Source organism: Schistosoma haematobium, chromosome ZW, assembly GCF_000699445.3.
Source record: "Schistosoma haematobium chromosome ZW, whole genome shotgun sequence".
In the NCBI taxonomy this organism is placed as follows: Eukaryota; Metazoa; Platyhelminthes; class Trematoda; order Strigeidida; family Schistosomatidae; genus Schistosoma; species Schistosoma haematobium.
The window spans coordinates 84,756,166-84,783,358 of record NC_067195.1 but is presented as its reverse complement, the minus strand read 5'-3'; the positions used below and the strand labels follow the sequence as shown (position 1 = coordinate 84,783,358).

General features: G+C 38.6%; 2 protein-coding genes across 3 annotated transcripts; both read left to right on the top strand.

The window, feature by feature from the left end:
• The first annotated feature begins 7,156 nt into the window (after positions 1–7,156).
• MS3_00004589 (uncharacterized protein) lies at positions 7,157–8,423 on the top strand. Of its 2 annotated transcripts, XM_051212530.1 has the most exons (3): positions 7,157–7,938; positions 7,972–8,038; positions 8,074–8,423. In XM_051212530.1, the coding sequence occupies exons 1-3, from the start codon at positions 7,727–7,729 to the stop codon at positions 8,113–8,115; spliced, it is 321 nt and encodes a 106-aa protein (XP_051072714.1). In that variant the 5' UTR covers positions 7,157–7,726; the 3' UTR covers positions 8,116–8,423. The 2 variants fall into 2 exon arrangements, with proteins under 2 accessions (XP_051072714.1, XP_051072715.1); XM_051212531.1 differs by having other exon boundaries at positions 7,157–8,038; positions 8,074–8,422.
• Positions 8,424–14,202: 5,779 nt separating this feature from the next.
• Positions 14,203–18,472, top strand: SART3_3 (Squamous cell carcinoma antigen recognized by T-cells 3; the record flags this gene model as incomplete). Its single annotated transcript, XM_051218889.1, has 4 exons — positions 14,203–14,327; positions 15,256–15,385; positions 16,893–17,267; positions 18,224–18,472. The coding sequence occupies 4 exons, from the start codon at positions 14,203–14,205 to the stop codon at positions 18,470–18,472; spliced, it is 879 nt and encodes a 292-aa protein (XP_051072713.1).
• Between the last annotated feature and the right edge of the window lie 8,721 nt (positions 18,473–27,193).

Genomic DNA, 27,193 nt, shown 5'->3' with positions numbered 1-27,193 from the left:
TATGGATTATAATGAGTGCTTAGTCTTTTAAAATATCTGAATGACTGATCCAATAAACAATAACCCTGCGATTAGCTAACAGTGTAAAAAAAGCAGTTGCCAACGTCTGGGTTGTCGTTATCTCGTTGAAAGCGGCATGCAGTGCGACGAGTGCAAAGGCTGGTACCACGAAGTTTGCACGAACTTAAAACCTGCTGCTTTCAAACGGTTCAGTAAGAAGGGTTGTGTATGGCTTTGTCAACAGTGCTGCTCGGATGCAAACAGCTTGTTAACCGAGGCCATCTCACTGGTTGATGCTGCAAAGAAGTGTTTTAGCAAGCATAGTCGGAACACATCAAACAGCACTCGATCTGTAGACACGCAAATCGACATGAAGCAAACTAAGGTTAGTTCGATAATAGATGATTCACGCCCGTCAAAGAAGGAAAGGCAGTCTCAAAAGGGGCCTACCTCAAACAAAAGCTCAGGGAAAGTAGGTTCTTCTGTTCTCCGTCCCCCAGATGGGATCCAACAGGAAACGCCTAGAAGCCGCAATCGCAAGGCTCGATCGGTTTCAAGCGGTAAACATAACCTGACTTTTCAGGTCGTCGACAATCCCCCAGAATCCAACACTAGGTTTGACGCAACTGTTGTTGCTTCTCCCAACACCGTTGACGAATGGGTACAGGTTGTAAGGAAGAAAAAAGGTAGCGATATATAAGGTAATCCTACCCCGCAAATGTAGTCGTAAAGTCGAAAGCTGATCATAGCGACAGATCAGCTATTTTTCATGGCGTCTAGGAGAGCGATAGCTCTGAACCTAAAGCTCGTTTTGAGCATGACATTGTGCTGATTAAGCAGCTGCTTAATCAACTCATGCTTCAAAATATGACCGGGGTCACCTTGCTAAAGGTGTACAGACTAGGAAGTCTAGCGGACTCGAAACCAAATCATTCCAGACTGCCTAAAGTAGTATTCAACTCTTCGAACGAACGTGACGCAATTTTACAGAATGAACACAAATTAAAGGGTTCAGGAGTCTTTATCCGAAAGGACTTACCGTTAGCAGACCGTGTCAAAAGGCCGGAAGCCGAAAAAGAACTACAACTTAGGCTAGACGCTGGCGAAAAGAACCTAAAAAATGTAAATTTTCGGGTTTTAAGGCTTTGACAGAGAATGATGCCGAAGCCACTCTGAGTGAAGCACGAAGGCACTTAAACAGGCTTCGGATATGTTACACCCATGCACTTACTTACTTACTTTCCTTACTTACGTCTGTTACTCCCAATGGAGCATAGACCGCAGACCAGCATTCTCCAACCCACTCTGTCCTGGGCCTGCTTTTCTAGTTCCATCCAATTCTTGTTCATTTTTCTCATGCCTATCTCCATTTCCCGGTGTAATGTGTTCTTTGGTCTTCCTGTCCTCCTTTGGCCTTGAGGATTCCATATGAGGGCTTGTCTTGTGATGCAGTTAGGTGCTTTCCTCAATGTGTCTCCTATCCACTTCCAGCGCTTCTTCCTGATTTCCTCCTCTGCTAGTATCTGGTTTGTTCTCTCCCACAGTAGGTTGTTGCTGATAGTGTCCGGTCAATGGATCTGAAGTATTTTACGTAGATAACTGTTAATAAGCACTTGTATCTTCTGGATGATGGCTTTGGTAGTTCTCCAGGTTTCTGCCCCAGTAGACAGTAGAACTGTCTTGACATTTGTATTGAAAATCCTGACCTTGGTGTTGGTTGACAGTTGTTTTGAGTTCCAGATGTTCCTCAGTTGTAAATATGCTGCTCTTGCTTTACCGATCCGCGCCTTCACATCTGCATCAGATCCACTCTGTACATCAATGATGCTGCCCAAATATCCAAAGGTTTCTACATCTTCCAAATCTTCTCCGTCAATTGTGATTGGCTTGGTGCATTCTGTGTTGTATCGGAGAATCTTGCTTTTCCCTTTGTGTATATTGAGACCTATTGCTGCTGAGGCTGCTGCCACACTGTTCGTCTTCTCCTGCATCTGTTGTTGCGTTTGGGATAGAAGGGCCAGATCGTCTGCGAAGTCTAGATCATCCAACTGCATCTTAGATGTCCATTGTATCCCGCGCTTCCCTTCAGACGTTGACGTCTTCATGATCCAGTCGATCACCAGGAGAAAGAGAAAGGGTGTGAGTAGGCAACCTTGCCTAACACTGGTCTTCACTTCGAACGACTTTGTCAACTGTCCTCCATACACGATTTTGTAGTGTAATCCATCATATGAGTTCTGTATGATATTGACTATCTTCTGAGGCACGCCGTAGTGTCGAAGAAGTTTCCATAGTGTTGTTCTGTCCACCCTATCAAATGCCTTTTCGTTGTCAATGAAGTTAATGCAGAGCGATGAATTCCATTCAATTGATTGTTCCACAATGATCCGTAGAGTTGCGATTTGGTCTGTACACGATCTATTCCTACTGAATCCTGCCTGTTGGTCACGAAGTTGGGCGTCTACGCAGTCCTTCATCCTGTTTAACAATACCCTGTTGAAGACTTTTCCTGGTATTGAGAGAAGAGTGATGCCCCTGTAGTTATCACACTTGCTGAGATCGCCTTTCTTTGGTATTTTGACCAGAGGTCCTTCTTTCCAGTCTGTTGGTACTTGTTCCTCATCCCAAATCTTATTGAAGAGAATGTGGAGTATCCTTGCAGTTACTGCTACGTCTGCTTTTAGTGCATCTGCTGGAATGTTGTCTGGTCCTCCTGCTTTGCCACTCTTGATTTGTCTGATGGCCATGCTGATTTCTTCAATTGTTGGTGGGCCAACATCGGTTGGGAGGTTCGTGTGTGCTGCTTCGATGTTGAGTGGGTTCAGTGGAGCTGGTCGATTCAAGAGTTCTTTGAAGTGTTCTACCCACCTGTTTTGTTGCTCTTCAATGTTGGTGATTACCTCGCCTTCCTTGCTTTTCACTGGTCGTTCTGGTTTGCGGCGATTTCCAGAGAGTTTCTTTGTCGTGTCATACAGTTGTCTCATGTTTCCTTCTCTTGCAGCCTTTTCCGCCGTCGTTGCTAAATCTTCCACATATTCACGTTTGTCGGTTCTGATGTTCCTCTTCAATTGTTTGTTTACTTCTGTGTATCCAGCCTGTGCCTTGGCTTTTTCTGCTCTTGTTCGACTGGCATTGATTGCTGCTTTCCTGTTCCTCCTTTCTTGAATCTTATCCAGTGTATCAACAGTGATCCATTCCTTGTGATGGTGCTTCTTGTGACCCAGGACCTCATGACATGTTGAAGTGATTGCCTCTTTGATCCCCTTCCAATTCCTCTCCATAGTAGTTCCTTCCCCATTGAGTAGATCATGAAAGGCCTGGAACTTATTGCTGAGGACTATCTTGAATTTGTTGAGTTTGTCAGTGTCCTGAAGAAAGGCCGTATTGAACTTTTGTGATATTGTCCGCCCCGTTGTCCAGTGTTTCTTGAGTTTCAACTTCATCTTGGCGACCAGCAAGTGATGATCTGATGCTATCTCAGCTCCTCTCTTGGTTCTCACGTCCTCCATCGTCCTCCTGAACGTTTTGTTGATGCAAATATGGTCGATTTGGTTTTGTGTAGAGTGATCCGGTGAAGTCCATGTGGTTTTGTGTATGCGTTTATGTGGGAATATGGTGCCGCCTATGACCAGCTTATTGAAGGCACATAGATTTGCAAATCTCTCACCATTTTCGTTTCTTTCTCCCAGTCCGTGTCATCCCATGATGTCTTCATATCCAGTGTTGTCCACTCCAACCTTGGCGTTGAAATCTCCCATCAGAATGGTGAGGTCCTTTGTTGAGCACTTCTCGACGATTGACTGCAGCCTATTGTAGAATTGATCTTTAACGCCTTCATTGTAGTCGTTGGTAGGCGCATAGCATTGAATGATGTTCATTGAAATGCCCTCTTTCTTTGTTTTGAAGGAGGCTTTGATGATCCTTGGTCCATGAGATTCCCATCCTATAAGTGCCTTTTGTGCCTGTTTGGACAGCATCAATGCAACTCCTTGTGTATGTGGAGTATTTTCTTCTTCATGGCCGGAGTATAACAAAAGCTCTCCAATGTGTTTCACTGATCCCAAGTACCTCTAGGTTGTATCTTCTCATTTCTGCAGCAATTTGGAAGGCTCTCCCGGTGTCCCACATTGTACGAACATTCCATGTACCTAAATAAATGGTTGCTTTGGTTGTCAGAAGGGGCATCGGCCTCGTAACTTCCGAAGGAATTCGGCTTTCATCATGAGGCGTCATAATTCTTCTAAATGAAGATCTTCTGACTCCCAGGGCAGAGTTTAAAAGGTTTGAGTAATTTTTTCTGGTTAGCGTTTTTCAGCGAGTTAGTTTTCTACAGGATGGGGACGCTGACCCCATGCCCAACCTTCCTCCTTTATCCGGGCTTGGGACCGGCGGTAGCCCCCGGAGGGACTCCAGGCGGAGTTACGCCAATGCACGAAGCTTACTTAATAAGCGATCGGAACTAGGTGTACAGATTGACTCTACAAAGCCAGACATAATCGCAGTCACAGAAACCTGGCTGACACAGGCTATAGATATTATGGAACTTGATAGTGTATCCCATGAGAGTGGGACGTGTGAATTAGTTAGTTGCAGCTTGAAATGCAAGGGACAAGAGCTGCTGATTGGTTTGGTCTATCGCAGTCCAAGCTGTGAGGTAAATGAATTCCTGCTAAGCAGTCTCAATACTTGGTCACAAGGTGGTCGATGTCTAATCCTAGGGGACTTTAATGCACCTATGGTAGACTGGGAAAATCTGCGAACTAAATCGTCGGAGAATTCTTTCGGTCAGGAACTAGTTGATGTGGTTATCACATGTGCCCTAGTGCAACATGTGAAAGAAGCGACAAGGTACGATCTGGATACTGAATTATCCTTACTAGATCTTATACTGACTCACTATGAGAATGATGTTGCGAACCTCCATCATATGCCACCCTTAGGTAAAAGTGACCATGCAGTTTTAACTTTCGACTTACATATAACTGCCAGTCACGAGCACGCGTCAGTCCAGTCCAGACCCAACGTCCGGAAAGCAAACACACCAGACATCATGCACTCAGCATCGTTAGTAGAATGGACAATAGACCCAGAGTCCTCCATTGAAACGGCCTGGGACGCATTTCGAAATTCATACTTAAAAGTTACCACACCTCACATCCCTTGGATTGTACCAATGGGGCCGAGAAACTCCCCACCATGGTTCAGTAGGGAGGTCCGTATCCTTCTCCGTAAGAAAAGGAAAATGTGGGATAGATTTAGGTTACTGGGGACCGATGAGACAAAATCTCAGTATCGAAAGGCTCGGAATACTTGTGCCTCGACCCTCCGTAAGTCTAGAAAATTGTACGAAGGAAAACTTGTTAAGGAATCCATAGAATGTCCCAAACGCCTGTATTCCTATATAAACCAAAGGACAAGGAGAAAAGAAAATATTCCTGCTCTATGGGGAGACAGTACCGCTTCATCATTAGTGGAGGACGACTTTGGTAAGGCTCAAGCGTTCTCGAACTACTTTGGCAACGTATGTACCATAGAATCGCCCTTCACGTCAGCGTATACAGATCCCTCCATACATACACTGGATAGCGTGACTATTAAAGAACTCGATGTCTTTGGTCTGCTAAATAAGCTTGACATAGGTAAATCCACGAGGCCCGATGAATTACATCCTAGGCTACTGAAGGAATTATCTAACTTCGTTGCGAACCCTTTAAGTACATGCTTTAACCTATCCGTTACGCAGGGTCGCTTACCGAAAGATTGGAAAAACGCCATAGTAAGTCCTGTCTTCAAAACAGGCACGAAACACAAACCTGAGAACTACCGCCCCGTTAGCCTAACTAGTGTGGTTGTTAAAATCTTAGAAAAGATTATTCGGAAGGAGCTGTTTAAGTATCTCGATAAAAACCGGATCCTCTCGGAGAAGCAGCACGGCTTCAGAATAGGTTATTCTTGTCTCACTGACTTATTAGTGGCTCGTGAAAGCTGGCGCGCTCTTAAGGACCAAAAGCTACCTGTAGACGTCGCTTTCATTGATTTCAGTAAAGCTTTTGACAAAGTTCCGCACAACCGGCTGTTATATAAGTTAAGAAAAGTCGGGATTGGATGCAATCTACTTATGTGGATAAAAGACTTCCTAGTTGGGCGTCAACAAAGAGTTCAGGTGAACTCAAAGTTATCTAGCTGGGAAACTGTGCTTAGTGGAGTGCCCCAGGGTACAGTTTTAGGGCCAGTGCTATTCCTCTTGTATGTAAATGACCTTCCTTGTCTCCTATCATCATCGGTCTTGCTATATGCTGACGATGTCAAGATATGGAGAACGATACGATGTAAGAGTGATAGCTTAGAACTTCAAAATGACCTGAAGAAGTTATCTGAATGGTCTCAAACATGGCAGTTGCCGATAAGTACTTCCAAGTGTGTTGTGATGCATATCGGTCGTCAAGGCACAGATTTATATATGATGAATAACATTGAGCTACCTGTCGCCCAGACATATAACGTTTTAGAACGTTATGGTCAGTACGTAGGGCTTTTATTCATGTCGACGCTAAAACGTTTTTGACTTTGTATACAGTGTTCGTTCGTCCTAAACTTGAGTACTGCATACAAGCGGCTAGCCCCCGCATTTTTCTTGTCTTCCAAAACAGAGAATTTACGAGGACACTCCAAAAAAGTTCATAAGACGAGAATAAATTACTTGTCAGATGACTATTGACTTTCCTATCGAATCATCAACGAGTGGAATTCACTACCTCAGCACGTGGTTGAGGCTCCATCCGTCGACTCTTTCAAAAGAAAGTTGGATCAACTGAGAGACCACCATTGCCAGGACTAACATAGGCCATCGAGCCTCCTGTCCTTCTCAAACTGAAACTGATATTCATACAATAATTCATAATCATATAATTACATATATTCATTTTGACTATACGATCAAACTATGCTCTATCACTTTGAAACCATATATATTCATATTTGACGAAGATTTGCATTTCATGTCTGTATTCTATTCCTTGAGGAATATATGGTCATAACGTATTTGGATTGTGGAGATATAGTTTTTAATATTATTTGTATTTGTTTTGTCAATTTTTCACTGTATGTACATTTATCATTAAATGACTACGTGTTGTTTTAGTCAACGACCTTGAACACTTTTTCCGTTGTGCTACTACATAGCGTGACATATCGTTGCTGGTTAACAAATACACTGCTTCTCACACATCCCTCGTTTTATTTCCATTCGAGATTGAGTTAACTGAGATATAAAACAAATATTACTTACGTTTATAGACTGTGAGAGCGAATACACCATATCTTACTTTGGATTTCACCACTGAGGATTTCATGGCGAGACTCTAATTTAGCGACGAGCCAATCAGAAGCGTTTGAGCAATTTCAAGGTCACAGAGCCAAGTTCAACACACGATGCTAACATACAGTGGTAACGCTCCTAGGGTATCGTCCACTGATGGGGGTTGCGAGCACTTGAAGGTCAAACTGTCGCAAAATGATTGGTGCATCACATCGACAATTCGTGAAAATTTTCAGAAGCGGTCAAATCAAGGCATTTTTAGATTTGAATTGAGTTCAGCCACACTATGTCTAGTAACGTTCATTCTTCAAGTAACGAAGACGATGCCATCGTGATGATGCATGATATAGGTAATATGACTTCTGTGGTTAGTAATTATTTTTTTAGTATACGCATACTAAATACGTTATGTCAGTATACAAAGAGAACAGTGATGATCCAACTCTAAAGTACTTTTTCGTGAGTTATGTCTGTACATATGGACGTAAACGCAGTTCGTCAGAGTCAGATGCCTGCGTTCAGGATGTAGATGATCATAGTAATAATCATTCTTCTGAAGAGCTTACAACTTCTAACTCGCCAACACATCCTAGGCAAAGGAGACGACGTCGGTCATCTACGTATGCTTTACTTCAAATGAATTTATCCTTCAGGTCGAAATATTGCGTTTCAATGACTACATGCTGCCCTGTGGTCATATTTTGTATGCACATTCTAAAGGTATGTGTGCTCCTTTATCTCTATAAGTTTTGTAGACTTGTTTCGACATAGCAACAAGTGGACAAGAAAATACATAATAGACCTGGTTCTTCGTGCGCTGGACAACATCTCAATCTCTACAGGGAGTGATGATCTGCTAGAGAAGTTCACCAGCAACTACCACTCAATCCATGCTCTTAGTGAACCTTTGGCAAGTAAACTCATCCGTTCATGCCTCGAAGCATCGGAAGACATATGCGCACAAGTGATGAGTTCAATCGGTGCTAATGACGAAGCTACAACGTCAGAATCCATTGTTAATACAGACCATAGCTATGCTTCTTGATAACAAGAAGTTCTAATATTGTTATCTTTTTAGTTTTACATAAATTCATTTATATGGCCATTGACTTATTCTTATAGCGTAACGGCAGGGAGTGTACTGTGCAGTATTATGTGGCTGTGAGACAGGGGTGTTGTTTCGCGTTCTTGTGTAATAATTACCAGTTTGGCGCACACGCGATTAGTCATACATACCGTTTACCAAATACTGCTACCTTGAACATGGTGTACCATACTAGTAGTTCGAATTCCGACCTGTCACGATAGATACGAATTGCCGTAATTAAAAGACTGGTGCGTTATAAATGAAAACGTTTATTAAAGTTTGAATCTAGCACAAATGATCCATTAATAAATAACTTCTATTTCTCAGGAATTGTTCCCGTTACGTCTGTGAACACTTGCGAAGCTAGCTGGAAATAAGATAGACAGGAAAGTTATTTCAGTATAAATGTTACCAGAAACTAGTATAAAAACGGGAACTAGTATTCAATTACAGATCGAAAGTGCATTTAGCACACCCTTCCTTTGGATAGTCAGTCACGCTTATTTCCTTTATCTCTTGCGTTGCTTAGGAAAGTCTGGGTCACAACATACACGGATTGTATTATTTAATTCTTTGGACAGGTTGCACTTCGGAAACTTAGACGATGAACATATATAAAGACTGCTGTGTGAATCTACTTTGAATCGTCCTGTGTAACCTGCAATTCTTGATGCATATTCTATTCTAGTCCCACGTAAGTTATGAGTAATTGTCATTTACGGCATCAGCACGTAAGCTAGACAGGCCTTGGTTGATTTCCGAAGATCATCACATAGGATCTCACACATTCTGGTCACCTTAGATCAAGATATCTTGACTATCGAGTCGTACTTTTCAGTGCTTTCTCGTGACAGCTTTATATCAGTACTTATTTCTGCTATTAGGTATTTTTGCAATAATACCGGCAGCCAAACCACTGTAGCTCCCCAGACAACCCAAAAAGGGTAAATAAGGGGGTAAATGCTTTGGTAGCGAAAGGGGAAAACGCATCAGAATGTCGCCTTTTTCGCCTGTCCGGGGGAAATAATGCGGATTTCCCCCTTTTTCCGCCGTTTCGTCGATAAATTACTCACTTTTCGCCTAAATGTCCGCTGAATTGTCCACTTTTCGCCTAACTACACACAGAACTCCCTATTTTCCATCTATTGACATAACCCCAAAAGTCTCCTATGTTTGCCTTTATTTTCAACAACAGACCAAAATAAACCTACAATGCAGTGGAAAACCGGCATATTTTTGAAAAATTTTATTTAAAAGGTAAAGCGTATTATTGTACAACACTAGAGCAGAAGCTTAAGCATCGATTGTTTTGCATATCCAATGCAATTGCTACTTCATTGTTATTTTAAATTATCTGCAAAAGAAGGAACAAGTGATGTATTATTTATAAGGAATGTGCATTTAATCAAAAGTTCACTGACACTCAAACACACATCCTCAACACTTCTACGTAGAGATATCACCATCCACATCGCAATGTAACCCTGTTGGTGGCGCTGTATTGGACCAGTAAGTAACCTACATCATCTAGTTACCTTTTTCACCTGTGATAGATTGTATACTGTGGTGCTGAAGATGTCGTCAGCTATCAATGACTTGACTAAAACGATTAACAACATGTCGTCCGCCATTATGGACTTGAATGTTAATGTTAACCAATTGCTTTCAAAGTCTAATGAGCGCGAAAGACCGCATCAATTCGATTGCGGACTGTCAAGTCAGCAGTTCCCTTTGTCATCTGAAGAGGAACTACAGATGCTAGATACTGGTTTGTCGCAGAAAGAAACCAGGGACAGATTTGTAAGTCATTTACATGAATTTGATAATTTGTTACTATTACAGATGGCAATGGTCACTAGGTTATCAGGTGACGATCCAAAAACGTCCATGCGTTTTGTTCTGTCGCATCTGCTGACACCGGAGGTTGCCAGTAAATTCACGTTACTTGGCACCTCTTCAAAACGAGCACTACAGAAATGCACGTTTTACAGCTGCATACGAAGTAACCTATATCTATTACTTAAACTTCAGGTGCCTTAACTCATCGCTTTTTGTCATCCTCTGTCAACGAGAAAGACCTTGGTAAGCTGTACGACATAGCGACACAAGGTTACTTTCACGACATCCGAGACAAGATGATTAAACGAAATAGAAGAAAAGAAAATCCGGTATGTACTAATTTAAAGTGATAACTTCTCTACGGCTCTATAGTTACAGTCAACAATACTAACGAACATAACCGTAAGTTCAGCTTCAAGTATTTAGCTGTGCAAAAGCATGTCATTGAGATATGGTTGTGACTTTTTTTGTTCGTTTTTATTTATTTCAGAATTCACAGGAGGACTACCTCAATTCTGAATAGTCCGTGCAATTTTTTTGTTGTTCTACCTCGATTTCAATAAACATTATTCTTTCAAACAGCTTACTCTTTTACTTACATGGGAAACTGTTGAAGTGTTGAGAATGTGTGTCTGAGTTTCAGTGAACTTTTGATTAAATGCACATTCCCTATGAATAAAATATAACCTGTTCCTTGTTTTTCAGATAATTACAAATAACAATGAATTAGCAATTGCATTGGATATGCATAACAATCGATGCTTTAAGCTTATAAGCTTGTGCTCTACCCAGACAACCCAAAAAGCGGAAATAAAGGCGAAGAAAGGGGAAATAAAGGGGTTAATGCTTCGGTAGCGAAAGGGGAAATAAAGGGGAAAACGCATCAGAAATTCGCCTTTTTCGCCTGTCCGGGGGAAATAATGCGGATTTTCCCCTTTTTCGCCTTTTTGTCGACAAATTACCGACTTATCGCCTAAATATCCCCCGAATTGCCGCATTTTCGCCTAAATATCCGCCGAATTGTCGCATTTTCGCCTAAATATCCGCCGAATCGCCTACTTATGCGCTTAATTGTCTACTTTTCGCCTAAATACACACATTACCTCCTATTGTCTATCCATCGACAGAACCCCAAAGGTCTCCTATGTCCGCCTTTATTTGCAACAACAGACCGAAATATATCTGCAATGCAGTGGAAAAGCAGTAAATATTTTAAAAAATTTATTTAAAAAGAAAAGCGTATTATTGTACAACAGTAAAGCACAAGCTTAAGCATCGATTGTTATGCATATCCAATGCAATTGCTAATTCATTGTTATTTGTAATTATCTGAAAAACAAGGAACAGGTTATATTTTATTCATAAGGAATGTGCATTTAATCAAAAGTTCACTGAAACTCAGACACACATTCTCAACACTTCAACAGTTTCCCATGTAAGTAAAAGAGTAAGCTGTTTGAAAGAATAATGTTTATTGAAATCGAGGTAGAACAACAAAAAAATTGCACGGACTATTCAGAATTGAGGTAGTCCTCCTGTGAATTCTGAAATAAAAAAACGTATTATTGTACAACAGTATACTGTTGTACAATAATACGCTTTTCTTTTTAAATAAAATTTTTAAAATATTTACTGCTTTTCCACTGCATTGCAGATATATTTCGGTCTGTTGTTGCAAATAAAGGCGGACATAGGAGACCTTTGGGGTTCTGTCGATGGATAGACAATAGGAGGTAATGTGTGTATTTAGGCGAAAAGTAGACAATTAAGCGCATAAGTAGGCGATTCGGCGGATATTTAGGCGAAAATGCGACAATTCGGCGGATATTTAGGCGAAAATGCGGCAATTCCGCGGATATTTAGGCGAAAATGCGGCAATTCGGCGGATATTTAGGCGAAAATGCGGCAATTCCGCGGATATTTAGGCGAAAATGCGACAATTCGGGGGATATTTAGGCGATAAGTCGGCAATTCAGCGGATATTTAGGCGAAAATGCGGCAATTCAGGGGATATTTAGGCGATAAGTCGGTAATTTGTCGACAAAAAGGCGAAAAAGGGGAAAATCCGCATTATTTCCCCCGGACAGGCGAAAAAGGCGAATTTCTGATGCGTTTTCCCCTTTATTTCCCCTTTCGCTACCGAAGCATTAACCCCTTTATTTCCCCTTTTTGTGTTGCTTGGGCACGTGACTGTTTTTATGGTTGTACAACCATATCTCAATGACATGCTTTGGTACAGCCAAATACTTGTGTAGATCTACACACGCATTACTTCCTCTTGCAAGAGGAAGTAATGCTATCTTAGCTTGGTCTCTGGTAAAATCTCCACATAATTATACCTCTTCCGCATGATTATGATTTATTTCCTGCAATATAATCATCTAGTGGCTAATATATCTAACTGTAGAAGGTGATATTAACATCTTAAGATGTTGTCTGGGTTGCAACCCATACCATGGTATGTGTTATTATCATCTCTAGCATATACATAATATTTACAACACTCGGGAAACCTAATGTTTTCACTATCAACCTATTTCTGCCATGAAAGTCGGACAAAACAGTGAAAATCAGCCGAAATTGTGATAAAGACGGGAAAAACGATAAATCTTACCGTGGTAACGTTAGTTGTAACGCAGTTTTGGTAGCCTTGACGACAATACAATTTTTATGACGATATATGCCTCAATCATGCTATTTCATATAAAAATAAAAGATTTGTCTACCATCGGTGTACAATTAAGTAGAAATAAGTGCTAGTCTGCGATGCAAACACTAAAAAACTATTATAGCAGCACCTGCTTAATGAATTTTCAAGGACTTCACGATACCATGTAACGCAAAATGGAAAAACCATTTTTCACCTGATTACGAAAACGGAAAATAGACTTTCAAGTTTATTCATAATTAATTTCGAATTTTGGTTGTGCACAAAGAAGAAATGAAAAAGTAGTGCAAAAAAGTGTCGCGATACCCCTGGAGCGCTACCTGCAATACATTTACATAAATGGTTCAGTGAATTATCAATTAACATTATACGAAGAAATAATAACAACAGCAATAACAATAAGCTCAGCATTGAAATATACAATATGAGGAATTAACAAATAACAGAAAATACATATTTGAGACTGACCCAATAACAAAACTGTCACTTTGGCTTTAAATATGCACACTTTGTAGACAAAAATGGTGCATGTTCCAAATGTCACTGCTGCTGCTCATCAACCAACTTTGTTCATGCTAATTTCATTTATATCTGATTCCAATGAATAATAATTATAATAATAACAATATCATCCGGTTAACTGAGTATTTAAAGCAGGCTTAATCTTCCAGTAGAATTATCAATTCACTCGAGAGCTTCTTTAATGGAGTCTGTTAAAGATGTTCAGTCGACAAAATTAGATACTGAGGTAACTGTCCTAATTCCAAGCGAATTATATGTTCTGAATATGCATTATTTTCTTCATTTACCTATCACTTTAATCCAGGAATAAATATGGAGGTGGAAATATTTCAGACAGTTATCTATCTTTGTGCTTGAACTCATGTTTATTTCTACACTTATGGACATTTTTCTACGTCTAATTTGTCTACGTGGTTCTCAGTACCTTAAGACGCTACGGAGTAAAGTTTATTTTTCGATTTGTCTAATTCACCATGTTGCATGGTGTTCACCTGGTATTTGTCGGACAATTGGAATATGCGCTCCTCAACGAGTTGTCAAATGACTTGAATTTATTTCTTCATAAAGAGAATTTTCAAGTCAATGAATAAAAACTGCAAATAATAATCCATTTAAATAGTTTTGTATGAATAGTCCATTTAAATTGTTTTTGTATGTCTTGACCAGGGCTTATTAACCAATATTATGTTATTACCTCATACAAGTTCAGTGATTGAGAATGATTAGTATTCTTTTCTATTTTTCCTCTCGTAGATACCAGTTAAATTAATGGAAACCAATTTATCTGGTTCAAGAAAACGAAAACTACCTGATCATCAAAATGATGCTGCCACGTTAAAATCAGCCAAAGTTAGTTTACTGGTTTGTGTTTTACAATTTTCCACTATGTTTCTGTAATTTTGTAATCGTATAAAGCAAATTACGACATATTTCTCTTTCATAAGAATAATAGTTATTGTCAATGTACTCGTGTAGCGATTCAACATAGGTTGCTCTGCATTTAGATTTTTTCCTAGGACCGAAGAAATTTTATAATAGAAAACTTCAGATCAGTTTCATAGTTATTTTGATGTTTCTGAAGTTTTAATTATGGGATTCATGTCCATTTGTTGTAATCATTTTTTGTACTCTTGGTGTGACAACTTTAGTACGAACCCCTGTATACATCTTGGTAATAGGTAGATAATTTGAAGTGTTTTTTGACTGATTGGTATTTGCACGTTCTGTAAGAAAATTAGCGATGTTATCGTTGTTTGGAATGGGCGACTATAGACTGTTCCCTTCAAAACCAGTGGAGCAATCGAAAAAAAGAAAAATCAATTTAGCCATTGGTGAATCACTACAGTGTTTTTCAACACCGTGCAACTTACCGAATGTAAAATTTCTGTCTTCGTCAGTTATAATTAGGATTAGAAAAATGTAACCGCCGGAATAAAATGTATAGGATTTACTTGCATAATTTGTAAAACTGGGACTGTAAGACTGGATAAGTTGTATTAAAGTCTAGGATTCATTTTCACACCCGATTAATTACGACTCAAGTACAGCAAACGCAATAAGAATACTGTGAGCCTAGTCTTCATCGACTTTTTACCAGATGTTAGAACCCCAATTATCCTTGTTTATTCTCATCGCTAATTGTTTTTAGTGGCCAGAATGCAACATACAATTCCAAGGGTAGTATCATCTTGCAATAGTCTTTCTGTATTGTAGACTTCTAACGGGCAGCACATAGTCTTTTAAGGATTTTTATTCACAAGGTTCCATCTTGATATGGTGTATCCACTAATTCATCTGACTTCATTTTCTTTTTTTCTTTAGGTATCAAAACCTAATCCTACTTCTCATGGGACATTTGTTCCACGATCCATCGAAAAATGAGTTTACAGTATTTGTAAGTAATCTTGATTATTCAGTCAGTGAGGAACAAATTCGGCATACTTTTGAAAAGGTGAGTTTTCTAAACAAATATTTGTTATTTTCAACCGGTCGTTTGTTAATTTGTATTCACCCATATTCTGAATTGATTGTCAACTGGTAGTATGAAATTTTAAGTTGGATAACACATCATATTCCGGTTTTCACAGCGAACACTTATCCGCTTGATATTTCTCTGTTCAGTGGTATCGAGTTTCGGTGATCATTGTTTCATCGTTTCTCTACTCGTGAATTAACTATTCCTGATAATCATTACCCTTTATCCGTAAACAACTCACTGAAAATGTTAAGGTATTTAAAACCAAACTATACATATTTGTCGATTATACGGAAATTATTTCATAGTGACACTATATCACTTTAGTTAACTGTATACCACAAGTTTTTCCCACATATGCGGTATACGAGAAGCACTTTTCAGATTTCAAACTTACCATTTGACTTATAAATCAATTTTACTTTCATCATTATTAGCATTGTTAACAACTGGAATAAAAGGACAATGTTTTCATCATTAAAACCGAACTCATAAATCATTTTTTTAATATTGTTAATTACCAAGCGTTGTGCAAAACTATTGAGCATCGTCAATAGGTTTTAGATATAATTTGATGATTCCCAGTGTATTTTTAACATTATGTTCACTGGTCGAGATAGTTAAACTTGTCAAACTCTCTATAAACTAAAATTCACGTCTTTTAATCGTTTACTGGTATGGTGTGTGCTACTGATGTCGATGTATATTAGTAGTATATATCATCAATCGAAAGTGTAATACATGGCTGCAGAGGGTTAAGAAGATCGAAGAAAAGAGAATGATTGTTATGGAAACGAAGGAACAATGAAGTCTGAGACGATTGACTGATCTTTTTCAAATGAAGTATTTACTGTATGATTCTCAGATTTTACTAAGAGATTCTGTAATTTTGTGTTCAAATACATTCGATTGTCCCCACTTGTTTTCTCGTTCACTACGCTGGAAATGATTGTTCAGTGGTATGGTAGAGAAAATTTGTTATTAAACAGGTTCTTAATATTGATCTTCAGATAGAAAAGTATTTCCGTATGTTATGGAATCTATGGTGAAATACGCTTTACATAACTCCTTCCACCGAAAATTATACAACAGTATCACTATCTATATTCATCTACTAACTGCTTATATTCTTGGATTGTCAGTTTTTGTCTACGTTTCCATAGTGAGTTATTCAATGTCTGAGTTTATATATGTATGTTTTACAGTATTCAACGTTTGGTTGATGACGTCATATGGAAGTATGTCTTGGAAATAGATTCAGTCATAGACACCTATTATACCTTTAGCTTAACAATATTTATGGATGAATTTTATGCCCGTGTCATCTGTAGATATTTTCAGATACGTTTATATTGATCTATAGAATCATTGTTTATTCTGTGTACCATTACTTATACTATGAACAGTTGCTAAAATTGAACCATCCAAATACTTGACTACTTTGTTATACTACCACCAAAAGCAGTTAACTTTTTTATGACAGTGTGGAAATGTGACATCTGTTCGTCTCGTACGTGATTACGCTGGTCGGTCGAAAGGATTCGCCTATGTTGAATTCGAAAATAAAGAGTCTGTGAAAAATGCACTTACACTGGATAGACAAGGAATTACACGTCCGACCTCAGAAAGTGTGCCATGTGACTCTGATAGCCAAAAACAAAAAGAAGAGGATAATGCAACAATTCCAAAACCACCTAATTGTTATGATCGTCCAATGTTTGTATCGATATGTGATCCAAGCAGACTTAAATCATGTGGATTTAAATATACGGTTGGCAAAAAAGAACCTGAAAAGTTATTTGTGCGAAATTTAGATAAAGCTGTAAAAAATGAAGATTTGGAAAAGTTATTCAAGCAGGTTAGTTCAAGCCTACATATATAGTAATATATATGTATAATTAAACTGATTCAGACAACTATATTTGAACAATGGCCATGGCTAGGTGGAAAATCCCCTATTCGCAATACCCCACCTACACTTGCTTCGCAAATATATCATGTAGCCTTCTTGCGGCGTGTAATCTGTTCGTCGTTGAAACATCATGTGATTCGTTCGGTACGTCAGTACTACAGAAAAATCATTGAATCATACATAGATCATCTAAAATCGTTTACTGAATAAATAAATATTCTGATTTTCATTCTCACCACAGTGTTTCTTCTTACTAAATCTAATCTGATCTGCTGTGTCACATGGTTACTACTTTTATGTATGGACTGGGTGAAGCTTGATGATGTTATGTAAAACAATATAAACGTTAAATTAGTTCTCATTGTACTATTCAATCGATCAACATCGGAGCGACTGTCACTTTAAAACTGGGCATAATGTTTACTACACAACAAGAGGAGTGAGTGAAGGTCTGGCTCATCTTATTTTAGACACAAATATTTCACTCAATGGAGAAAAGTAAGAAATATAATACCTACATAAAATAAGGAAAATAGATAGCCTCAACTCCCAGCTCTAATGTTTTTATTCTGACAGCAAATTATTGGTTGATTCATAACTGCTTACATGAGGGCTCAGGTGCGCAACATATGTTGATGACACGATATTCCAACATCTTAACTAGTGGACCCTGTTATCATATTACCTTTACGCCTCAGTACAGTCAACACTATGAATTCACATTTATTGCTTTTGGTTTACCACTATCCATACAGCTTCTTTAGTTTGATAGGACCTCAAATAACAAGTAAACTTTGACCGCTATGCCAAGTTGGTGGCTACGGTTACGTTCAATGTAACTTCTCTTCACTTAAAGTTTTTCATGTCTAACTGACTGTTCTTAATATCCTTTACTTTTATAGTATGGAAATATAGTGAGTATTCGTCTAGCAACATATCGTAACGGTGTCCCAAAAGGTCATGCCTACATTGAATTCACGAATGCAGATGATGCCAGTAAAGCGTTAGTTGCCACAAATGGCTTAGAATTCAGAAATAAAATATTGTCAGTATCTATTAGTGAACCACCTGTACGTGATGGAAGTGGTCCGCAAGGCTGTAAATCAATTACATCAGAAGAAAAAAGTGTTCAAAACCCCACAAATTATTAATTTGAGTGGTTCTCATCCTGTCGGAACTAGTGTGTACGTTCTATTACTTATTTGTGCAATAGCGTTTATTGAATTATGGGATTATTTTTCAAGCGGAAAGGTTCCGACAAAGAATCTGGGCTATACGCTTTTACTCATTAATTTATTATCTTACCGTTGCTTATTTATGTGTATATCCTCATGATTTGTCCCGTAGTTACTGACAACTAATGTACTCGACAAAACCTTTAGCTTCAGTCTGTCAAATTCATGGAAACACATTTTGTACCTCAAGTATTGATACTGAATCGGACAAACTACCGACTTTAAACTAATATAGAATCCATTACCATCTGCTACGGTCTGTAACTTAGGCTACTGTAAAATGCATTTAAAAAATACTGTATACTAAATCTCTGCCATAGAATATATCAATAAATCAACGGTTACAATCAGAACAGCTATCCATGTTGTAATGCGTGGCTTAAAGTTTACGATGTTAACGATTATTCAACTTACTCAAGAGTTTGAACTTTACTCAAACGGATTGATTACAGATAGGCATCATGTCACTTATCCTTAATGAGGTATAATTTATTTTCTTAGTTCTCACCTTAGTGTCTGCTGTTCAGCAGTTTCGCCATAACAGTATGTCAATAAATCTTCCATAGTCTGTAACTGTCATAGAGTTTTCACTATGATTATACATCTGTGTCAGTAACTATTCACGAAATTCGGATCAACAACTGGCTAATCTTCGTCCTTTACTGAAACAACTAAGAAGCATACTGGTCAGTTCTCTCGGACACTTATTATCATATACATGAGTCCTAATATCTATATCTATCTATCCATATATATGAGACAGTGTTATTGCTAAGTGCATGTAGCATTTCTAAAATATGTCCAATATATGAAATCTGTGAGGCTGATACTAGTTCATGTTTTATTGCCATAAAATCTTTTACATCAGAAAATTAGTAATCATTTCGAAATTTTGGTTTGAAATCATGACTCTGTTGCTGGCAATAGGTAACAAATAGCTCCACAACCTCATGTGTGATAACTTTTATCCTACCATTACCATTTTGACTACAGAGTTCCTAATACACTGAGTATGTATTTGCTGGTTTTCTTCTCATATGGTTTGTATATTTCATTTGATCTTTGTAGACGGAAATCACGAACGCAGTTAGAATTTTTGCCTCGTGCAGTTCATCGAACACGTGAAATTCAAGATCAAGTGTCAGAAAGTAAGATGGATACTGGAACTATCGACCCTCAATCATCCACCGTTACTGGTAGTAAGGATAATGAGTACTTTCGAAGACTATTGAAGTGACGCACGACCTAACTTTTCTCTTGTAAATTATTGAATATCAATTTTATAATAAACCCTATGGTCAGTTTATTGGCATCGGTATCCCAAAACTCAGTTCTTTCTAAGCTTCTTGTTAGCTAAACTTTCTGGTTAGTGCTTTCCTAACCTTCCTAATATACTTGATCAACTGAAAATACGGATGAGATTTCTTATCGGTTAAAAATGTGTGTAATGCGAAATGTGGTGTAATTACTTCTACAAAGTTTGACTGTTAATCATAAGGATGTAACATGCTGTAATTATAAATTGTAAGCTTGTTCCATTTTAACGAATGCTTGATCATAAGCTAATGCTCAAAATATAAGGTACAAGTTCTCCCAACGTATCACAGACGCATGACATTTAGACCACAGTACTCAGCCAAGCATCAAACAGAATTTGGACCTCAATCGTCGTTGAAGGCAGTTGGAACGTGAAGTGATGTTTTGTTGTTTACTGCCTCAAGGAATCTTATGTGGCGACTGAGAGCGTTGCTAACATGTAGTTTTCTAATGACTAAGCTCTTCTATCAGAATGCTTGGTTAAAACAAGGACGATATTCAAAGATATTGTTACAACGAAAGCTCTTACTTTTTTCACATGCTTTTGCTGGAAATTACCTGAACTGTACTAGACATCTTACGCTAATTGAAATATCCTTGTTGGCTAAGTTTTTCTAACATCATCGTCGTTAATCTCCCAGGAATTCGCATTTCCGTTTTAAACAACAGTTTATTCAACATAGTCTGTTCTTCCCTAGGATTCTTCCATTTAGAAACACTCGTGTGGACTGTGAAGATCCTGTATACTGAATTAAATAGGCGTGAATTTTGCATTTTGTGATAGTTTCTTTCGCACATATCATTCCATCAAGTGCACAACCACGTTAGCTGAACCCGATACATCGAGAAAAAGCTTCCATTGGTTAGTTCCTACAGAACTGGTCAACTTGCTCTAATCCACGATCTGTTTCAATTTCCTCAAACAGTGCTTCTACATCAACGTAAGGAGACTTTGGATGAAAGTAGGAGAACTCAGGAAAATTTGTTTTCTTATGCTAACGAGAACGTGGCTTTCGTTTGAAGTCAGTGACTTTTCATGTCTGACAAGGAGGAAGAGCGACGATTTGTGTATGAGGTTATTTCGGCTACACTATGTCATTCGATGAAACTTATTTGTTGTTTCCCTTTACATGTATCGCTTCCCCTGTTACCCTCTATATTCAACTACATGTTCATTTTTTGTTTCGCTTGTGGTTATTATGATCATGTCGATTGTAATTTTTGAATGGCTATCAGCTCCCTGATATCCTTGTGGTTTCGTGTTTTTAACTTAACATTTCGATTTTTGGAGGATGCCATAATGGATGGCCTTATTACAGGATAATCTTGTTTAAGTTAGTTCATTAAATCTATCCCTAAAGGATAGAGACATAATCATTTATTATATGATCATTAATTTGTGGATTGAATGCTTACCATTGGGGCGATTTGACTCGTTATTTTTTGGATAGAGCACTATTACTGGATTATTGGGAACCCTTTTATGTATTTAGCAACTGATTATACAATCTGTCGCTGAATTTTGCGTTCTTATCAGTTGGCCAAAATTTTATTCTGGCCCAATTTCGGTTTTTATATGTATTCTTGTTCTTAGCACATTTAAACTTTTCTACCTACTTACTACGTTACTATGTACTAACTGTTTCACCTTATCGCCTTTTAGTAACGTTAAAATACAGCGCATTATAGAATCATCTCGGTACAGATCTATTAAACCTCATTGGGTTTAGGATTTCACAAGGAGTTCTTTTCTCAGTAGCACAAATGATCATTTATACCTCAGTCTACCTATGTGTTAGTACAATTAGTGTATCGTTCATTTAACTATGAAGACAATAGTCTCTTAAATCGGAATATCGACCTAATTTCAAGCCAATCATCTACCAAAGGATCGGAGGTCAGAACTAGTATATGACACTCGCCACAGCTGTTGCCAATGAAGATGCATATTTACCCGGACTTCGTCGTGCGGCTAGCTACAATACGTTTGAAGATACTGAGGGTCGTATCTCACTTGTAGTATCAGTGAGAAACAATCGGACTATCCGAAGGTATGATTAGAGTCCGTGTTACTACATATATTCAGGTTATAAAACAGTAAGTGCTGTGATAAAGGGTAGTGCTGTAAGTAGTTTCAGTTTTCGGACTTCTTAAAAACTAGAGTAGCGTTCACTTATGATGTGAAACAAAACAAATTGATGGGGCGTGAATTTGCGACTCTTCGTGTTTCCTCTGAATTCATACCTTGTTGAAATTTAAATACGGTTATCAGGATGATTAATAAACGGAGTCTAAGGAATAACGTGGAAGCCAAAGCACTACAGGACTGCTTCATTCACTTTAGAAAAATAAACAACTGGTATTGTCAATCACAAGTCAAACAACATCTAGAATAGTAATGATAAATTACATATAATACTAAACAATATGGTCAATAAAATCGGATAAATTAAACCGTTGATTGATCAACAGTCAAAACGTTTATGCATATAACTTACAAAAACGACAGATTATGTGACTTGATATGGAAGTGCATTTGGGATACAATCAGCTGGAGAGTAACGTAGTAGTTTCAAGGTCGTCTAGTCATCGCGTGCAAAGCAGAACTCTTGTGAAGCGTTTCTTTACACAGCTCGCTCATGAAATGCTCAGGAACGTGGATATGGTAAGGAGGTGGTTGACGCACCGGCGTAGGTCCTCTCTTTCAACTGATAGCTGTATCTGCGTCATTTCGATTTCTTTATTTTAGTTCGAACTCATATCCGGTAGCTGTGTAAGTGTCAATCAAAGAATTTGTAAGTATCGGTCTGGATTATCGGGCAGAGTAAGGAGAAGTAATTTGAAGATAAATTGGACCTTTCTGTATTGCGTTCGGAGACCATATTCATCTAACATTGATACCATAATATTGTTCTTTAGTATTCTATCCACTTCGTTAGGACAGATTAAATCAAAGCATATTTCATGAACGATTGGCGAATTTTTAACCAATCAGCGCTGGTCGATACTTGGAAAAGACTACAATTTCCTCACACAAAAACTATAAATATACTAACGTTTTGTGCTCCTTACTTCCACCTTACCTTGTCATTTGGAATATAATTTCCTTCCTGTTCAACAGTGTTCTGATTCAGGGACTTGTCGAGTGCATTGGTGTCCAGGATATTAAGCAATAGGAATAGCCGGGTCGTAATAAGAGAATTATAACAGGGTTATTAAATGAATGTTATTTACTTCGTGTAATAACTTATCCACTTCGAAAGTAATTGCGTTGAGTTAAGGCGAGCTCTACTCGTCATCTACCGCATCATTTCTCTGAAGTTCGCTCGTGAAACCGATCGATTAATGCTGAATGATAGTGGGGGCTGAATTTTACTTCTGGAGCACGCTGCTCGAAACTATCAAAATCGATAAATGTCCAGTCTCTTCTGTCATAGTAAACGTTCGACCATTTACAGGATACAAATTGCGTTTCCCTATCCAGCCATCTCTACGTGATTCCGTTGGAAACAATCCTCACCAATTCCTATAATACGATCAAAATCAAACAAGAAATCACTGTAGCCATGAACCGAAGGCATAGATCAAGGACATCACCGACTGCTGTACAAAACCTAGCTTCTGTCAACAGCAAGGACATAGGGTGGCTGTTAGAAAAATGTATCAACTGCATGGCTCTCAAAAGGCTGAAAATCAAAGCTGAAGGTATCAGAAAATGCATAGAATGGGTGCGACTGTTACACCGGTGTGGTGATCAGAATGTGGCCAAATGTCCACCTCATCAATTTAGAGCAACTTTGAATACAGTACATGTTACGGAACAAACCTCACTATCGTTCTAGCGGTCATCGGTTAGGCGTTCATCTCAAATTCAAGTTAGATGTAACGAGCGTTAAGATGTAAAACGTGCCACTATAATATCACCAACAAAAGAGCATGATGGTCTGTGGAGTATTAGAACTGTAACGTACTAGTCTGGACGACTCTCGGACACTATGTGTTAAAATGACGTTAGCTATCACGTAACATAAACCTTCATACTACTGTGAAAATAAGCGTGTCACAAAATCCTCGTTCATTATACCTTCGTAACTATGGGTGTTCATCTTCTTGTCGATAGAAGAAATCATGTAAGTGGTCGAGTAAGACTTTATTCAGATCATGGAACATAAGAGTTGGAGCTCGAAGTTGTCCTTTTCAAGCACAAGGTTTTCAACAATCAATATAAAAATAAGGTAAATATAATGCTACACAAAATGATAAATAAACGAATACATGGGTCATAATGGTTTGCCGTTACTAAGGTGTTAGCGGCTAACTCCTTACCAATCAAAGTTGTCACAATACCTCACAACAGTTGATTCTCCGAGCCTGATGACTATAAATTCCAGAAGTTGAGAGAATCTAACTAAAGCTCTTCAGGCCCGATTCCTAGTGAAGACTGTCTTTTTCAGCCTTATAGGCTGTAAATGAGAACTAGATTAGCATTCGACGGCGAAGAAGCCAAATATTGCATACCCTAATGTCCGTCTACCTCGATCAACAAAACACGGTATATGACATATCGAGGGGCAGAAATTGTAATTTCTGTGATAACTGTACATTTCGGCAACGCCAAGGAGTATGATGTTTTTGGAAAAACTTCGAAATTAGACTGATCGTTCATAAATTATCTGATTCTGATCAAGATTTATCATACTTAAGGATCGACAGGCAGCACTGGTTAGGTAACGGTCATTTCCAAACCGTCACAAATGAGATATATCCAGAACCAAACGATAAGTTGGCAGCTTATTTTATGAGCCTCACACCCATAAGAGTGGTAAACACTTGTAGCTGTATCGTTTTCTAACCAAACGACTTTGTAAGCTGAGCATAAGTTAACTGAGAAAATTCACATTCAACATTTAACACGTAGAGAAGTTCGTTCAGTGTAACGTATCCTTCTTCATATGTAATATATTATTCTATCTACAACTTAAGTGTGTTTTTCGGAAGTGCTGAGCGTCCTGTTGCTGAACGTCTCGATATGACGGGTCAGTATAGACACTGACATGACTCCCATTTAAGATCCTGTAAATTAGGTAGTCACTTGATGTCAGATCTGCAATTTTGAGGTTAAGTCTATTATTGTAGTGGCAAGTATGAATGTGGAACCAAACTAGGCCATTAATCAACAGACTGAGAGTAAACGACCATGAAGATATGGAAGTATATGTATCCGGAAATATTCCCTTCAAGGTACCGGGCTGAATAAAGAGAAACTCAGATCGCTTATTACAGTCAGAATGGAAAGCTTAGAAAAATTGAGAGGTTTCCACACAGTATTCTGACCACTGCTCTTACTTGGAGTCAGAAAAACATGCCCAGTACAAAGTGCGAAGGGGCATGATATACTTCTTGACCAAAGCAGCAGCTTAAATACAAAATGACCCGTAATGTCTGTACAAGTTTATGTCTGAGCGCAAATCCGGAAGCGGTGTGTCTGCGACCCTATAATACTTAGCGGTGAATGTACTGACTACCTGAAAATGGTAGAATTGTTCACAGGTCACTTTGAAACTCAGATAAAGTAAGAATTTGCAAAGGTGGGGCACCTTTTTACTCTAGAATCAGCTGACGTTCTGGAGAACATCTGCCTAACCCATGGGTTAGTTTTGAAGAGATTAAAATCCCTAAGACCATGAAAACTGCGAAGATTAGATTACAGCAAAAGCAATGAGTGGAGACCATCGGTAAACGGTTCTGTGGTATTACCATGCACTCACCTCAGTTTACATAACCTCTAAGACGATAAAAACAAGATACACTTTTTAATGTTCACGAAAAGAAATATAAAGTTCATCTTGTTATAGACCGATTGTATTACTAATACTGTCTGAGACAATAAAATGGTAGACCAATGACTTAATGAGGGAATATGAACAAGCATTATCATCCATGAAGCCCAACACAGACACGGAGCTGGCAGGTTTCGCGTGTCTGGTTTTCGCTTAGCACGAGATGTCTGGACAGGTTGCCGTGACCAAGAGGTACCAATCTATGTTATTTTCCCGGAATTAACAGGAACGTTTGACACGGAACAGCGTACAATTATAGAGACGGTAGCTGACTCACTTGGCACCGAAAGTATCCAAGGAGGTGGATGTTCATCACCAAAGTAAATATTGCTGAACTTATACTCGTTGTGTAAAATTAACAGCTTTTGTACTGATGAAACGCAGAAACCTTATGTTTTTCACGATTATTAATTCTCAGCCATCTCTACAGAACGCGACTAGGGATTACCAACAGAATGCCTAAAGTTCAGTGGTAACTACCAGGAGGAAGCGATCAAAACCTACGTAAACCTCTGTCCCATTCAAATACAATAATGTTTGTTAATTACACAAAATAAATCCTGCGAACCCGGAAAATGAAAATCACCAAACTTGTAGGAATCACTTAGGGTAAGTGAAGAGACATGCCACAAGTTGAACCGAGTGAGATTAACCCTCTAGTAGCCGTCTCCGCTACTTGGGTTTCCACTAATTTACAGGAGAATACGAGGCAACAAGGTAGTGGCGTGCTGCTAATAATTACGCCTGGCCATCCAAAAAATTAATAATAATAATAATATATTCTCAAATAACAGTTTGTTACATGAGGCATGCCAGTTTACAGGCAAGTTCAAATTGATACAAATTATACAATATCCACTGTAGTAAATTGCATAGCTGGGTTGATAATTTATAAGATATGAATGTAGATGGTTTTAATCAGTACCACAGTTGGCGCGCTTCATGAAAGTTGCGTTGCAAATGTGCAACTGATGGTCAAGGATAGGTCCATTGAAGGTGGGAGCTTCTAAATGTCGCAACCTTATGTCCCTTTGGAATGTCTAAGGCTTTGAGGATGGTGCAGGATGAAATCTTTCGTTCCATATCACAAGGGGCTGAAAGAGGGAGCAAGTAAAAGAAAGGACGAGAGGCAGAGTAGCCAATATTCATGAAGGAATGTTTAAGGTATGATTACTCAGTCTACTTTTCGTTTATTAAGGTATTTGTTAAGAAAGAGCATTTTAATAGGTTAAAGAAAATAAGTATTAACTAGGTGTGAGTGGACATACAACTGACAAATGGAGGCGATTCGGAAAGGAGCTGAGAGCATGGGATTATTTGTGATTATAAAATAAAATACAGTGCTAGAAACAGTATTGTGATATACAATTAGCTATCTTCCTTGTATTACCGAAGCTGTTAGAGCCTTTCGTCTTTTTGTATTATTTTCAGGTATCTACTCCCCTCTCCAGCTCATTAAATGTTGAGGCGACTATAGAAT